The 16284-nt window shown below is 52.7% G+C and overlaps 1 protein-coding gene across 5 annotated transcripts in view; it reads right to left on the bottom strand.

Moving 5' to 3' along the window:
- PACSIN1 (protein kinase C and casein kinase substrate in neurons 1) overlaps window positions 1-16284 on the bottom strand; it is a 60521-nt gene that overhangs the window by 10057 nt on the left and 34180 nt on the right. For all 5 annotated transcript variants that reach the window (XM_073319466.1, XM_073319467.1, XM_073319463.1 and 2 more), the window contains 5 exons: window positions 4237-4366; window positions 3083-3239; window positions 2105-2340; window positions 1114-1269; window positions 253-428 (listed from right to left, as the gene is read on the bottom strand). In XM_073319466.1, coding sequence (XP_073175567.1) covers window positions 253-428; window positions 1114-1269; window positions 2105-2340; window positions 3083-3239; window positions 4237-4299 — 788 coding nt within the window. In that variant the 5' untranslated portion in view covers window positions 4300-4366. The remainder of the gene's footprint in view (window positions 1-252; window positions 429-1113; window positions 1270-2104; window positions 2341-3082; window positions 3240-4236; window positions 4367-16284) is intronic.

The raw sequence follows: 16284 nt of genomic DNA, 5'->3' as shown, positions 1-16284 counted from the left end.
CCACTGCACAAATCCGCCTGGCCTGGCCATTGATCCGGGGATATCTCTAGATGCGGCTGGAGTCACTGCTTCCAGCCCTGTGCCGTCCATCTGCCCTTAGTGGGACTGGGTCTGACTGGCCTTTGGGAGCCTCATCCAGCATCCTCTGGGGCCTGGTTCATGGCAGCCCGGCCAGTCAAGTCACTGGAAACCCCTCTATTTCCCATATGCTGCTGCCCTCGCTCTCCCCACCACCCCCGTGGATGTGGTTACCTGCTGCTCTCAGCCAGGTTCAGGTGCCGCTTGATGTCCAGCAGCACCTCCTTCAGGAAAATGAGCCTCTTCTCCTCGAACTGCTGGCACTGCTCAAACACCTGCTCCATGCTCTCCATGTACTGCGGGGTGCACTTGTTCAGCTCCTCCAGCACCTTCTCGTACTTCTCTTGGGTCTGCGGGCACAACCCGGGGCCAAGGCTAAAGCCCAGGCCCCCCAAAGCTCCTTGCCTGGGCCCTGGCAGAGCCTCTCCCCACCCCGGGTCCAGCTTGTGATGAACCCATCTCCGTTTCTGTGAGGGCAGGGAACCTAGACCGTCAGCTGGGACAAATCAGCTGAAGCCCTGACGTTCAACGGAGCTATGATTTATACCACCGGGGGACCTGACTCCCCTGGAGAGACACTCCTTTACGCCAGGTGGGGGTCTGACTCCATTGGAGTGATGCTGCTTTGTGCCAGCAGGGGAGCGGGCTGCACCCTCAGCCGCACCTGCTGCACCCAGACGCCAGTTGTTTGGGGTTGGCTCAGGGGCTGAGATCCTTTGTGGAAGGGGAGATGTATCGCCAGAGCCCCCTTTCAAGGACAAAAAAGGCCAGTAGCCTCTGATAGCCTGGTAAGGCCTTTTCCTGGAGGAGACAGAGAGTGGGGTTCCAGGCGGGTTCTCCCATCTCTCCTGGTTCTAAGGGCCAGTACAATGTGTCCTGGCTGCCCTGGAGACTAGAACTATGTAGCCACAGAGCCCTGGCAGCGAGGCAAGTTTCCCGCAGGCTGCTCTGCCAGCATGAGTCACCATGGACCCGTAGGGAGCTGGGCGTGTGTCTGGCCCCCCTCCCCCTTCCCTCAAGGGCAGCAGCTCACACCTTTTGCACATCTTGCTTGCACTTTTCCACCTTGTCCTGGAGCTTCTTCTGCTGGTCTGCAGTGATGGACTGCTCCGCCTTGCTGTTGGCTTCCCGGGTCATGGCCAGCTTCTCCTCTTTGCACGCCAGGTGATAAGCTTTCTTGGCCGTCTCCACCTGTTGACAGGAGGTGGGGTGGGGGAGGGAAGGAACCCAGGGCAGATGTTTGCAGATGTTCTACCCGTAACCCTTATCCCTTCCCCTAAACATTTCTGTGCTCTAATTGGGCTTCCACCCTGCCTTTGTGCTGTCTCTCCCCAACCCTGCGAATGGAGACTTGGGCATGGTTTTGTCTCATTCCACCTTCTCCCAAGTGCAATGGTGTGTTCGGAACTGAGGTCCGCTGGGGTCGGTGGCTGAAGAACGGGCAGGTACAAATTATTCTCGTGTGTACTGCAGTAGCACCTAGGAGCCCCAGTCCTGGGCTGGGACCCCCCTGTGCACAGACACCGAACAAAAAGAGGGTCCCCTGTTCCTGCTTCCTACGTTCAGCCCTGGGGAACTTGGCCAGCTTCTCAGGAACAGTGCAAGAGGCGTTGAATGGGGAACTCCACGGGAAAACAGGCACCTGTCTACTGCCCCTTGAGGAATGACTGGTTCTCCCAATGGCACAACAGGTACCAGTCCTGGTGCCCCACCAGAGATGGGGATCCCCTGGACACTATGCGCCCCGCACTCCTGCAACCCCCTGTGACTGGTGCCTCTATGGTTACACCAGGCATCTGCCTCCTAACTGCTCCCAAGGTACAACCAATACCTCTGGCCGTATAGCTGCACCTTCTCCCCCGCCCCGCCACATGCTCTGGTGCCTGTGTGAGTGGCTTGGGCACCTGGCCCCATCCCAGCGGCCCTGTGGGTACAGTAGGTGGGCTCTTTCCTCCCTGACCTCGTCAGGCTCTCAGTGGTTCACCTCTCCGTCAGCAGGCCCGCTCCACCCTGTCCCGCCTCCTACCTCCTTCATTTTCTTGGCCCAGGGTTTCTGTGCTTTCCGGAAGCCGTCGTCTGCTTCCTTGGCCTCCTTGAAGCCTCCCATGATCTGCTTGTGGTAGGCGTCCTTCTGCCAGTTCTTCACCTTCTCAAAGTCCTCGTTCAGCAGGCTGTTCTTCACATCCTGATGCAGCTCGCTCACCTTGTCCGCCTCCGTCATCATGGCTCCCCACGCCCTCTCCAAGCTGCCGTACTGCGGGCCTGTGGGACGGGGCTGAGGTAAGTAATCGATGTCATGGCAATGCCCAGCCCTTCTCTAGTGGCTCCTGTCCATGAGTCCCGCAAAGTGCCCATTTCATGGCTGGGGAAACTGAGGCACAGAGCAGGTGGAGGGGTGGTGATTTGTTCAAGGAAGTGCAGCAAGTCAGGGGTTGAGTCAGGAATGGAATCCAGGAGTCCTGTTTCCTTGTCCCTAGTTCTAACCCATAGGCCATGCTGCTGCCCCTTGTGAGGTCTGAAATACCCCTGACTGGCATATTTCTGACTGGGAGACTGATGGGGTTAAAACCAAACAAGTTGATTCTTTGAATCTGGACAGCCTGCTGAACTGGATGCTAATTCGGGGCCAGGCAGCAAGCCCACAGCTGTTACCTGGTGGGACTTCACAGCAACAGGGGCCAGGGAGAGAATCGAGATCCTCCAGCTCCAAAAAAACCAGGCCCCTGCTGCATGAGCTAGAGGAGAATCTCCATTAGCAGTGCGGGACCTATGCCACACAATCAAGCAGTTCTGATTCCATCCAGAAAAGGGCAGTGGGGCATGCATCACCAGCCAACTTGCTCTAGTTATTAGAGGACATCAAAATATAGATCTAAAGAATTTGCAGGGGGAAATGTATGAGCTCCATTCCCAAGGACCCATTCTGGGGTTTCTCCCTGGTGGGATGAATGCTGCAGTGCCCCCACACCATGAAGGGCTGGGGACAGAGGCAGAGCCGTGATACCTTTCTCGATCAGCTGCTTCCACCTCTTGGACCAGTCGGTCAGCTGCTGGGCGTAGGCCTTCTCGATCTTGGCCCGCTCGTGGATGCAGTTCATCAGGTCATTGCAGAGCCGGTGCCCGTCGTCAATCCGCTTCACCGTCCGCTTGTAGTTCCCTACCTGCCGGAGAGATGGACAGCTGGCTGGGAACAGCAGCCGGCTGTGGCCAAGCCCTGCCTGCTCTGGAGACAGGAGGGAACGATGAGCGCCGGCCCCAGGCCAAACTGAACCGGGGGGTGGGTGGAGAGGGCTGGGGGTGAAATCAGCCATTTCTGGAGTGAGTGGTGCTAGACTGGCTCAGGAGAGGAGTGGGCAGGTGAGAGGTTGGAGACTGAAGCTGGTCTATTTTAATTCACGTTGCTTCCCAGTAGCCCTCTCCCCCCCCCCCCCCGTTGTCTCGCGCTGTGGCTGGATGACAGGACTGAAACGCTGCTCTCCAGAGAGGAGAGGCCCGTGCCCTGCCAGGCTGCGTTTCAGAGGGTCACATTCAAAAGAAAGAAAGAGAACACCGGATTCTCTCCATAACTCACTCCCCCGTGCAAGGTCGCTGAGCTTCCGAGGCACCCTACGGCGGCGGTCGAGCTCCAAGCTGGATGCTGAACCGGGAACACACGCAGGGCTTCTGCTGCTCAGGCCCTGAGAGTGCAGTGACTGCAGCTGCAATTCCAATGCAGCCGGCATTCAATGCTCCGCGACAGCTCGCGCCGCCTGGGGCAGGAGACCGGGTTCCAGAGAGCCGTCAAGCCGCCGGGGGTTGTCCCTGGCTCTGACGATCAGGTGGAGCTCAGCCTCTTGCAGGGGTGGTCAGGCGGGGCGGATGAGGGTCTCTGCTGGGCCCAGCCAGCAGGGGGAGCTTCCCGTTGGTATGGTTTTGCCACCTCGGTTTGAAAACGTGGCTGCTTGAGGAGGTCGATGGCGCCCTCTATCGGTGAGTTTGCTCAGAAAAGAGTGCAGAGCAAACCCTAGCGAGCAGAGATGCCACCCTCCAGGGCTGTGGGAGCACCTGACTATTCCATCAGCAGAGCCCACCCAGGCACCAGGGGAGGCAACAGGTACAATCTGTTGCTCCTCCCTGCTTGCTCAATGTCTCTCAGGGGGCCTCAGTGGGGGAACTCACCTCCCAGAAGCTGTCAGTTATTTCCTCCGCAGCTGCTGCAGACTCATCGTAGGAGCCAGACATGGTTCCCGTTCCTCAGGGTTTAATGCAAACGCTCGGCCGCTCTCCAGGAAGCACCAGACCTCATGCACTGGTTGGAGGAAGGACAGGGTTCAGAGGGGGAGAATGCATCATTCAGAGCCCAGCCCTGCCAGCTGCTGCCAGGCATTGCCAAAGCCCATTATAGGGAGCCCCTGCTGAAAATTTCCCAGTTAAAAAAAACAACAGAAAATTGATCTCCACCTTTTAAAAAATAAATAAATAAACCAACGCTGTAAAATATTTGGTCTTGGGTAAAAATGTTCAGGTTTTTTTCCTGAAAATTTCTAGTGAAACTCAACTTTTCCACACACCCACAAAAATTGGATTAAAAATCCATTTTTCCATAAAAAACAAGTTTAGAGGGAAAAGCCCAACTCCTCTTTTCCAAACTACACCCCATATCACCCATTTTGCCCACAAGTGAAATTATTATCATGCAATAATTAGATTACAGTAACCCACAGAAACCCCACTGAGGGTCGTGTTCCTGTTGCAATAATACTCAGCTCCTATATGGCACTTTTTGTCAGTAGATCTCAAAGAGCTTTACAGAGGAGGTCATGAGCATTACCCCATTTTACAGATGGGCAAACTGAGGCACAGAGTGGGAAAGTGACTTGCCAAAGGTCACACAGACAGCCAGGAATAGAATCCAAGTCCTAGTCCAATGCTATATCCAGTAGGCCACACTGCCTAGATGTACTAGATGCTTTACACAAAGCAAAGTTATGGTCCCTCCCCCAAAGAGTTTACAATCTGAGAAGCCAAGTGACATATGAAGGATGGGGGAGAAGGACCAAATCAAACAAAGACCAATTTTTAAGAATACATTTGTCATTTTTAGAAATAAATGAAGAAAGACACTGCCAGCTAATCCTGCCTGCCCTGCCAGCCATCATTAATTGGCTGATTTCTCACAGGTATCAAGACTTAGAGGGATTTGAAAGAGAATCATAGAATCATAGAATATCAGGGTTGGAAGGGACCCCTGAAGGTCATCTAGTCCAACCCCCTGCTCAAAGCAGGACCAATTCCCAGTTAAATCATCCCAGCCAGGGCTTTGTCAAGCCTGACCTTAAAAACCTCTAAGGAAGGAGATTCTACCACCTCCCTAGGTAACGAATTCCAGTGTTTCACCACCCTCTTAGTGAAAAAGTTTTTCCTAATATCCAATCTAAACCTCCCCCACTGCAACTTGAGACCATTACTCCTCGTTCTGTCATCTGCTACCATTGAGAACAGTCTAGAGCCATCCTCTTTGGAACCCCCTTTCAGGTAGTTGAAAGCAGCTATCAAATCCCCCCTCATTCTTCTCTTCTGCAGGCTAAACAATCCCAGCTCCCTCAGCCTCTCCTCATAACTCATGTGTTCCAGTCCCCTAATCATTTTTGTTGCCCTTCGCTGGACTCTCTCCAATTTATCCACATCCTTCTTGAAGTGTGGGGCCCAAAACTGGACACAGTACTCCAGATGAGGCCTCACCAATGTCGAATAGAGGGGAACGATCACGTCCCTCGATCTGCTCGCTATGCCCCTACTTATACATCCCAAAATGCCATTGGCCTTCTTGGCAACAAGGGCACACTGCTGACTCATATCCAGCTTCTCGTCCACTGTCACCCCTAGGTCCTAGAAGAGAATAATGCCCCTACAGATCAGTCAGGGAGGCTGTTCTGTACATAAAAAGTGGCCATTTCTGGGGGGGAGGGGGGAGGAATGTAACAGCCACTTAACAGACTAGAGCAACCCTGCAGAAAAGTTTGGGTTTGCAGGGGTGGGGGAGGGTGCAGGGGAGAGGGGAATGAAAAGCACTGCATCCAGTTGAAAAGGAAAAGGGAGTTTTGCCAGGTAGGCTATAAGTCCCCAATTCGGCCAGGGCCAACAATGAGCTTTGGAATGCTGAATTCATGATCCTAAAAATACTCATTTTTACTACACCATCTTTTCCTAGGACAGCCCTGAACCCAGCAGCCATGTACTGAAGAATTGAAAAGCACTCACTTGGATTTTGTACCCCAAAACCACTCCGCATTTATTAAAGCAAAGACAAGGCATGCATGGACTGACAGAGATCAAAACAGCGGCTTGACCGGCTCAGCAGCCAGCTCTCTCCTCTGAACAGGTCAGAAAAACCATTTCTTTCCACATCTCTAGCTTCAGAGTCAGCCATACTCAAATTTAATTAGACTAGCAGGTGAAGGCTAGAACGCTGGTTGCAACAATGTGACCTATTTTGCAAGTTCCCAAGTCTTTGAAAGCCATGGGAATGCAGTAGCTTCCAGAGAATCTAGCATAGTCCTCGTGTGTGTATATTGTGAAGTAAATAACCCTTTACATGCTGGACAAAAATAAACCATAAGTAAGTCGGACTGGTACAAGTTCCATATTACACTGGTGCAGCCCATGTACAATGGGGTGTGCCCTAGGCTAGCTTCATCATACAGCCATAGAGACAGGCCCTTTTAGACCACACTCCTGTATTAAAAGGCTCCTCTCCTGGCATGGGAGAGGAATCTATATGTCCATGAATTTCTTGGCTTCTCTGATACTGGTCCAGAAGCAAGACCCTGCCCTGCCCTTGGGACCAGTTCAGGGCCAGCTCAGCCCCCTTGCAGCCCTGCGTGTAAGTCTATCACATGCAGAGAGCAAGAGCTGGGCAGCTTGGCGTCTTGCTGCTACTGTCACAGTCTCGGGTCACGTGAGCGGTCGAGCAATGTTATTCAAGTCAATCACTTCTAAAATGGGAGGTGTCTGTACTCGAAACCACTGCAGAGGGATGGGCTGGGATAAGGCACCTCGGGAGACTGGCCTCCCCTGGTCCCAGCTGCACCACCCTTCCCTTCTGCATTCAGATCCTGGCTGCATTAAAACAGAGGGAGAATAACATGGGAAGTGGCTGGAGGCTTCTTCGTGTCTCAGCAGGGGCGGGATAATTCCGACCGCCTAACAGCTCCCTCTGTCCTCCAGTACACTCAGATACCAGCAGCACTAGGTTATGTGCGTCCCCTCCATCCATTATAACCACTCCATGCCACCCTCTGCACCGTATTTAAATCTCTACCCCCAAGAGCAGCCCTGCTCCATTCCACAGGTTTACTGTCTGGAAAGACGTCCCCGTCGCAGATCCCGAATGAACTTATGAATAGCTCACGCAAGGTTCCGGGCAACGAGGAGGAAATAACCCATGGACCGCTTAGCAGAAGAATCATCCCCTTACCCAGATTTCTTCATGCCCTGCTGCATGTCCCTGCTGGACTGAGTGGCACATGAGGGGGGGATGGAGGGGGATAGGAAGCTGGGTTGCGGTGGTGGTTGGGGAAGGTAAGGGACAGGGGAAGCCAAGCAACAGGAAATTCTCCTCCTGATATTTCAACCTAATCCCCTCTGATCTTCTGAAAAACGGCATCCCCAGAGAGTCATGTGAGCCAGCCAAGCCACTTAACCCTTTGCCGCTTTGCTAAAGGAGGGAAGAGTTGGCATCAGAACAAGGCAGAGAGGCAGTTCTGGCCAGGGAAGGCCAAGCTGGTGCCCAGCAGAATGCTCATCTGCACCAGGTGCTTCCAAGTGGAAGATGGAACTGGAGAGGCCGCGAACTTGCCTATGGTCAGCTCTCTTGTACCTGTTCTCTACGGTGCCTCCTGCTGGGAGAAACGGGGAGTGGAGTGGCAGCGAGCTCCCTCTAAAATAGTGTTGATACAGTTTATACAGCACAGAGGAGGACAACTAGCCTTTACAGGTCTGAGCTAGAGAGGATGGAGAAGGTGAGGCACGCAGCGCCTTCAGGGCTCTCCCTGGCCAGAGATGCAGCCTTAGAGAAGATTCCAGGATCTTTTGTTTCTCAGGCAAACTGTTTTTTAGGAAACTTTTTCTTCGAATCCCCTGAAAACCTCATCAACTATAATGAAAAAAGAAAAGGAGTACTTGTGGCACCTTAGAGACTAACCAATTTATTTGAGCATGAGCTTTCGTGAGCTACAGCTCACTTCATCCGATGAACTGAGCTGTAGCTCACGAAAGCTCATGCTCAAATAAATTGGTTAGTCTCTAAAGTGCCACAAGTACTCCTTTTCTTTTTGCGAATACAGACTAACATGGCTGTTACTCTGAAAACTATAATGAAAGCATCGAAGCTGGGGCTGAACCCAACCCCTGGGTCTGAGACACCTGCGGTTTGAAATCTGGACCCAGATCCCAGTTTTCTAGAGGGCCAAAGCAAAGCCCCAGAACTCTGGGCACTGACGGGACAGATCTGGACCCAAATTTTGCTGCTTGACAGCTGGCAGTTGTTTTGCCTGCACTCTCTCCAAACTAGTCAGGGAGGTCACGGTCTTGTCTCACCAAAGCCTCCCCCTGGCAGCACTGACCGGAAAGCCCTGCTGTTTGTGGATGCAGCATCAACTCTTATTAGTTTGTTCTTAGCATGCTGACCTTCCCAATTAGCTGATGGATTATGTCCTCCAGGTGACTGTAACCCCTCACCTCCCGAAGCCAGCCTCAGGTGCAGGCGAAGTTAATTACTAACAGCGAGTCATCTTGCTCCTGGATTGTCTGCAGCACTCTGGCATGGGAAGCTCTCTGTGAAGGCTGGAAACCCCACCACAGGTACTTACAGGATAGGCAACAGAATTTATCAGATGAATGTCTCCGGCTGTTAGTTTGACTCTGGCAAAGGCTGAGCCGGAAACCGAATAGGGCTGTTACTCAAGATTCCAGGGTTCCTCTCCCAGGTCTCTAGGAGGGAGTGTGCTCTAGTGGGGAGAGCAGGGGACTCTTGGGGCTAGTGGGGTGAGCTGCAGTCTACTTTCATCACTGCTTGCTGGCTGACCTTGGATAAATCGCTTCCCCTCTCTATGCTTTGGGTTCCCCATCTATAAAACGAAGACCGTGATCTGGATTCTCCATTGTGCAGCGCTTTGAGATCGAGGGATGGAAAAGAGTGACATTCTGTGCTATTTTATGTGCGTCCATCCAGTCCTCTAGCCACATGGACAGTGTAAAAAAAAATTTCAGCGACATTTCAGATCAAGCGTGCGAATCCAATAACAAATTCCCGCAATGACTCCTGGCTCTTTCCCACCCTCCCCTCCTCCAGAAAAGCCAGGGGGAACAAACAGGCCTTGTAACTTGACCTGGAGCCCCGCAAACTCAGATTCTGGCAAACTGAAGCCTAAAGTAAATTCTCCAGCCAAGGAGCCTTCCCCAAATATGCCCTCTCCTCTGGCCCCTTGCGATTAAACCATTGGGGCATTACCCTGAATGCCTGGCAGAGAAAGGGGTCCCTGAGGAACCCATGAGCCACTCCTTTTAGGGCTTTAGGAGTGTAAATGAGCAGCTGGAAGGGAACGGGCAGCCAGTGGCTTCTGGTGCCATAACACACAGGCTGCCGCACTGGGCTAAGGGAGGCCGGAGCGCTCGCAAGGGTGCAACCCCATGTGGGCCCTACAGCAATCCAGCCCAGCAGTGACCAGGGCCTATCTCGCTGTGCAGGGTTCAGTGCTATAGCCTGGTTGTCCTGTGAGAGACACAGCAACTTGGGAACAGGAGCCGAGGGGGCTTTTCCACTGGATGGTGCAGCAGCGGGGACCATTGCCAGCCGCAGCCCTCTGTGCTGAAAGGGTCGCTGGAGCGAGTGCCTGAGCTCATCGTCGTTAAGAGGCGGAGTTGCAGGGCTCAGTGCAATGGAACTAACAGAGCCTTGAAGGGATTTAGTGATATAACCAAGGAACCCACCAATCCTGCCCCGTGTTTTCGGGTTGGCTATAAATAAATGCCTGACTCTGTCCCTCACATGCAGTCCGAGGGATGGACGTATGTATGCACATACACAATGTAACGCAAAGCACACAGCACCCACACAAAGCACACACAACACACAGATATACACTGCAGCAAACAGCAACACGCGCAGCAGTGGACAGCAATACACAGAGCAATGCACACGTACGCATACAGAGCAACACGCCCATGCACAACACCTACAACAACACAAAGAGACACATGCACACAGACAACATGCGGACAGAGCAATATCTGCATAACACCAGAGCACCACACTCTCAGTAACACACTCAGTTGTGCAAACACACCCCCACAAAACCAAATATCATGTCACCGCAAGGTACGCACATACACACAAACACACTGCATGCTCACGTCCCCAAATGTACACTGAAATACGCATTCACACAAATGTACATTCTACCCACAAGTGTATGCACTCAGACCAACACTGTTGTCTACACACAAACACACACACACAAATACTCCCTGACGTCTGCTGCCGTGTGTTACTGTCCACTGCTGTCAGCTGTTTTATTGTAGGGCTTTATAGACACACACACACACGTACACTTTGTTGTGTATATTAGTCTGTTGTTTTGTTGTGGTGCTACACACACGTGCGCCCACACACACACTATTGCTGTCCATTGTTTTGTTGTGGGGCTACACACAGACACTGCTGTTTGCTGCTGAATATATTGGTGCATCTTGCTGTCAGTTTTGTTGTGGTGCTATGCACCCACACACATTCCTTGCTGTTTGTTGTGCATGTTACTGTCTGTTTTTTGTGCTAAACCTCCCTCGCCCACACACACACCCCTTCTCCCTCGCCCCACACCAGGCCTGCACTCCCAGCCCCATGTAAAACACTCACTCCCTTATCAAGTTCCTGCAGATCCTAAGAGATCAGCAAGGCAACAAGATGAGCAGCTGAAAAGGGTTGAGCGTTATCAAGCCAATTTTACACATATTGCACTGGGGTTAAAACACATCAAGGGGAGAAAATGAAACAGCTTTAGTGACACCTCTGCCTGGGAGTCAAGTTTCTCTCTGCCAGCCACAGAGAATGAGCTGTGTCAAAAGGGTAAAGGTAGGAACGCTGAGACCCTTGTGAAATTCTGCCTTTGCCATGCTGCAGTAGTTAGCAGTGCCAGGGAGGGAAGAATGGTGGTATCCCTGTGGTTTAGACCCAGGCACATTGTAGCCCAGTGCTAGGGGGGAGTGAGAACAAGGTACCAATGCAAACCGAGCCAGGAGTATGCCTGCACTGTCAGGTGGCGCAAGCATGCCAGAAGACCTGGGGTCAAGGAGAAGGAAAGGACGTGACTGATCTGTTGGACTTGTGTTATCTAGTTTTCTTTTGAAGAACTGAAACCAAAGCCCTGAAGGAAAGGGACTGGAATCCTGTGGGCGGAAAGTGTTCTCTGTGCAGGGGCTGGCAAGTTAACCCACTGGCTTATAGTGCGGGTGTGTTTACAACTTCTCTGCAGTTGTGTTTAGGGTTACCTATCGGGTAATGAAGTGAAATGAATGCAAGAAACATGCAATTCTCTGCACTCCACATAGATCCCTACTGAGCTTCTTTTTAAAAGAGAACCTGTTCAAGAAATATAGGGGTGGGTTAACTCTGGTGTACTGGCCACCCTGCCTCATGAACAAGTAGCTATGGTCTGCTTCCTTAAAATCCTCCTGGAGACAGTATTCTTTTATGATTAATTATTGTCTGCATTACAGTAACACCCACAATGTGCCAGGTGCTGTCCAGATGTACCCCCACTCTTCACGTCCTGTCCGAAACACTGGAGTGTTGCGGTGTGATGCTGTGCTTCCCCCCAGAAGTGGCTGCAAAATGCTGCATCGCTCTGCACATACAGTCCAAAATGCTAGTGATTCGTTTTGTGTCACTGCAGGATTTTAGTTCAAACCCTGGGTCACAGCAATAATGTGGTTAGCGTCCAGAGCAAGGTGAACTATTACATAGAGGACCGCAGGGTTGTGAAGATGAACTGTTTGTACCTCTATAGCATTTTCCATCCAAGCTCTTCCAAATTCAGCCTCTTAGTTCTCCTCCATATCCTATGAAGGAGGTGTCCTTATCCCCATTTTACAGATGGGAAAACTGAGACACAGTCTGGGGAAGCATCATGCAGAGGGTCAGCGGCACAGCCAGCATTACAAGGTCTCTTCACTCCTAGAGCTGGGCTTTAGCTGGAAGACCATCCCTCCCCTCTTTTTAGTAAGAGTGAATGAAGTGACTCTTGTATTATAGATGAGCCTAGCTGGAAACACTCCTGAGTGTTGGGAATGGCCAGATCCAGATCCTACCCAACCTTAGCTGCTCAGACCCACCTAGAGCCTAATTCCTTCCTGGGATGAATATGGAGGGCTGTTGTTGATGAGAGGCTATGGTGGAAAGCTGTGATAATGATACTGTACTTAGCTCTTATTCAGGCACTTATCCATGCGCTTTACGCAGGAAGGTCAGTATCATTACCCCCATTTTACACCTGGGGAAACTGAGGCACGGAGCAGGGATGTGACTTGCCCAGGGCATACAGCACCGTGCAGTCCTGGGGCGATGGCCATAGTTTGTAGAACAGCAGCCAGGAGTCCCGTGAAGGCAGCAGCTGACCTGTCGCGTGCAGACACGTGTCGCGTGTAATGAGGATATTTGTTAAACAGGTTTCCACGGCATGCAGGGTGTTTTTTTAATCCATGTTAATTTATTCTCACAGGTGTTGCCGCTTGGATTTGTGCCACCACCGAGGCTGTTTGAACGTGTCCCTGTTATAAAGACAGGCCTGAGCGGAAGAGCTGCTTTCAGAGCCTGATGCCACCTGTTGCTTGCTGCACTATGTCGGATGGATGGGAAGGGGAGGAGAACTTGGGAATCCAGCAGGGCCCAGCAGCTCAGTGATGATCTTGCAGTGGGCTATGGGAGTGAAAATGGCAGGCGGGTAACTCTTCATTGCCTCAGTTATGTGACTGGAACCAGTCCTGACCTGCAGCCCCCTCATCCCAGTCCTGGGCTCTGCACACGTGGCTCTGTGAGTCCTCTCCAATCCCCTCCTGCCCTGCCATCCCAGTCCTGGCAGCTCTGCCTGCACAACGTGATCGTGCCCTGCTCCAGCCTCTGCTGTTTTGATCCTTGGCCTTTAGACCATGCTGCTGCTGCTGTATCACAATCTGGACCTGGAGCATCCACTGCTTTTTCACTCCCGGGTCCACTAATTGCTCTGCAGATGCTCAATCCTGACCTGTAATGCCCACTGCTACCCCAGTCCTGAGCCTTTGCACATACAAGTCTGCTAAACACCTCAGTCCCAAACTGCAGCACCCCTCGCTACTCTAGTCCTGCCCCCCTCCCACACCTCTGCCAATGCACCTCAATCCTGACTTCCAGACATGCCAAACCCGCGGGAAAAATGCAGAAATTGGCCTTGTTTTTGGCTTAATTGGCTTGTGAGTTGCTTGTTGGCTAGTTTTGGCTTGTAACTTGTTGCTTCTCTTTTTTGATCGGCTCCCAGCAAGCAGGGGCAAGGGGGGAGAGAGTCAGGGGTGCACAGCCGGCCCACCACAGTCCCAGACTGCACGCCGGGGGGATCTAGTCACATAGAGTGTTAGGGTTCTTAGGAAGTGGCTTGTTTTGGCCTTGTTTTGAAATGGGATTAGCTTGATTTTTGGCTTATTGTGAAAATCGAGGTGCTTATTTACCATGTGAAAGTTGGCAATTGTGGCCCTCACCAGTCCAGTCCAGGGCCTCTCCTTAGCAGCTGCCAGTCACGCCTCACTACAGCACCCAGTGCAAGTTGCCAGAGCGGACTGCATTGACTCGTTGGCAGGCCCAGGGTCTCCATGTTAATCTGCAGCCTGCATTCTAACGACTGCCCATGGTGCACTTCCTTTAGCTGCCAGGTATCCGCAGTGCCTCAGAATCCATGGGGACCAAGCCAACGCTGCTGACGCTGCTTGCAAACTGGCCAGTGCTGCCATGGGGAGACTAGAGATGTAGCCTTCCCTGGGATGCCTAGCTCCAAAACATGGCTTGGAGCAGCCTCAGAACAGGTACCAGGAGCACTGCCATGTGACCAGGATGGCTGTCAGAAGAGCTTCTGCCCATCAGACCTTTGTACTGGAGGGATATCTTTGGGCTCCCCACAGCTCTGCCTGTGCACCTCAAGCTTGACCTGCTGCCCTGCTTGCTATTCCAGCCCTGCCCAGCAAGGAGGCAGGGTGGGAAGAAATGCCACGTTCGTGGCCAAGCGTTATCCACAGGAGCTGGCGATCAATGAACCAGTTAGCTCCCTCTGACTGCCCCATGCCATGTTGCTGAGCCAGCAAACAGCAGGCAGGGGAGGGTGTCATTTTAGAAACCCTCTGGGTGGATTGGCTTTGTTAGCAACTGATCTCTGCAAGGAGACCCAGACCAGGCAAAAGTCTCTGAGAGTCAGGCACAGAGAGGCCTGGTGTAATAACTAGCTCCTGGCTGCGCCTCTCTCTCGTCTTGTGTAGCACGGTGGGTCCTGGGTTTTTGTCTCCGAATTCTATTGCCATTAACATGGCCATCTATTCCCTGGTACGTGAATACACGCGCACACATGCATGCTGTAAACCAGCCTTGTTTTCCTTTGAAATGCATTTCAGTGCTGAGTGGTCATAAAAGCGTCTTGCTTCTCTCTCTCTCTCTAGCCCGGAGTCTGGGCTCTCCCTGAGTTACCGCAACTGTCCCTCTTCGGAGGTGAGAAGGAAAGGCAACTCCGGCCGGCTGTCTGTTCAGTCTCAGGCTTCTTCATCCCTCCTCCACCTGGTGTCCTCAGCCCTGGGGACAGAGAGCAGCTTTCTTCCTTGTGCATTCAGTGCTGGGCTTCTCCAGGGGTGAGTGGCACGGTGAGTACCTTCTGCTGCTCCTGCTGCTTCTCTGCAGCCTGCTTTGTCTCGCCCCATTCCCTCTTGCCCTCTGCCCAAATCAGTGGTCCCTGGGAGGCTGTGGCAGCCCCAGCCAGGCCAGCTGAGGTGCCACTGAGATACTGGAGGAAGTCCTGAGCAGTGCCCCAGCCATGCAGCTCTGCTTGTTGGCTGTCAGCCTATTTCTGAGTCAGCTGGAGCTCCTGTTCCCCCAAAACACTAGCAAAGTTGGCATCAGTTGCATCCCGGGGGCCTGACCTTCCATCGCCCTGCCCCATGTGCAGTCATCCACCCTGCTGCAAAGGGGCGGTTCAGTGCCACCAGTCTGATGCGGTACCACTCCCTTTGCACGGGTGCTGCCCGCACAGGACGCTGGAGAATCTGGGCCCTTCGCGGCAGAGAAGCCACAGGCAGAGCCTGAGCTCCCGCCGCACCTAGCTGTGGTCTTCCCAGCGCCGGGGGAAGCACGTTGTTGGTGAAGCTTATCCTACCCCTGTCCAAGCGGCCCCTGCTGTGCGGAGGGAGAGTGTCCAGCTCTAGAGCGGCCGATGCAGCGTCCTTCCCCAGCACCAGGTCGTTACAAACACCACAGGCAGCTGAGCAATAGCCCCCCTGCTTCCAAGCAGACATGAGCTACGGGGGCTGTTATCTGGTCCATCATATTTATGTTATGGTAGCATCGAGAGGCCCCCCACTGAGCCCATGCTGCATCGTGCTAAGTGCTGTACAGACACCTAGGAAGAGACAGCCCCTGCTCCTCCGAGCTTACAGCCTAGACAGACAAAGCAGAATTTTTACCCCCATTTTACAGGTGGGGAGCTCAGGCCCAGAGAAACTAAGGGCCTGAGTTTTAAAGATATCTAGGCACCTAAAGATGCAGGTCAGGCCCAAGCAGGGATTTCAAAAGGGCTTTGAAATCAATGGGAGTTAGATGCCTAACCTGCAAAGGCGCATTGAAAATCCCACGAGGCACCAGTCTGCATCTTTAGGCACCCACATACCTCTGTAGATGTGCCCAAGGTCACACAGGGAATCTGTGCCAGAGCAAGGAAGCCTGAGCCCCTGGCTAGTGCACTAACCACTGGGTCTTGCTATCTGCCTTTTTGCCTCTGTGGCACAGGGTGACTAAGGCCTGAGCTGCCATAAACTTTGCCCTACAATGGATCTCTGGCCAGGCCCCCCCTGAAGTTAATGGGGGTTTTGCCATTGCGATGCAGGCTGAGTACATTCCTGGTTCGTTCTCTCCCTGCTCCTTCTGTTCTCCTCTGCGTTGTTTTCTTC

This window comes from Lepidochelys kempii, chromosome 21 (genome assembly GCF_965140265.1).
Source record: "Lepidochelys kempii isolate rLepKem1 chromosome 21, rLepKem1.hap2, whole genome shotgun sequence".
NCBI lineage: Eukaryota > Metazoa > Chordata > Testudines > Cheloniidae > Lepidochelys > Lepidochelys kempii.
This window is presented reverse-complemented; position numbering and strand designations above follow the sequence as displayed.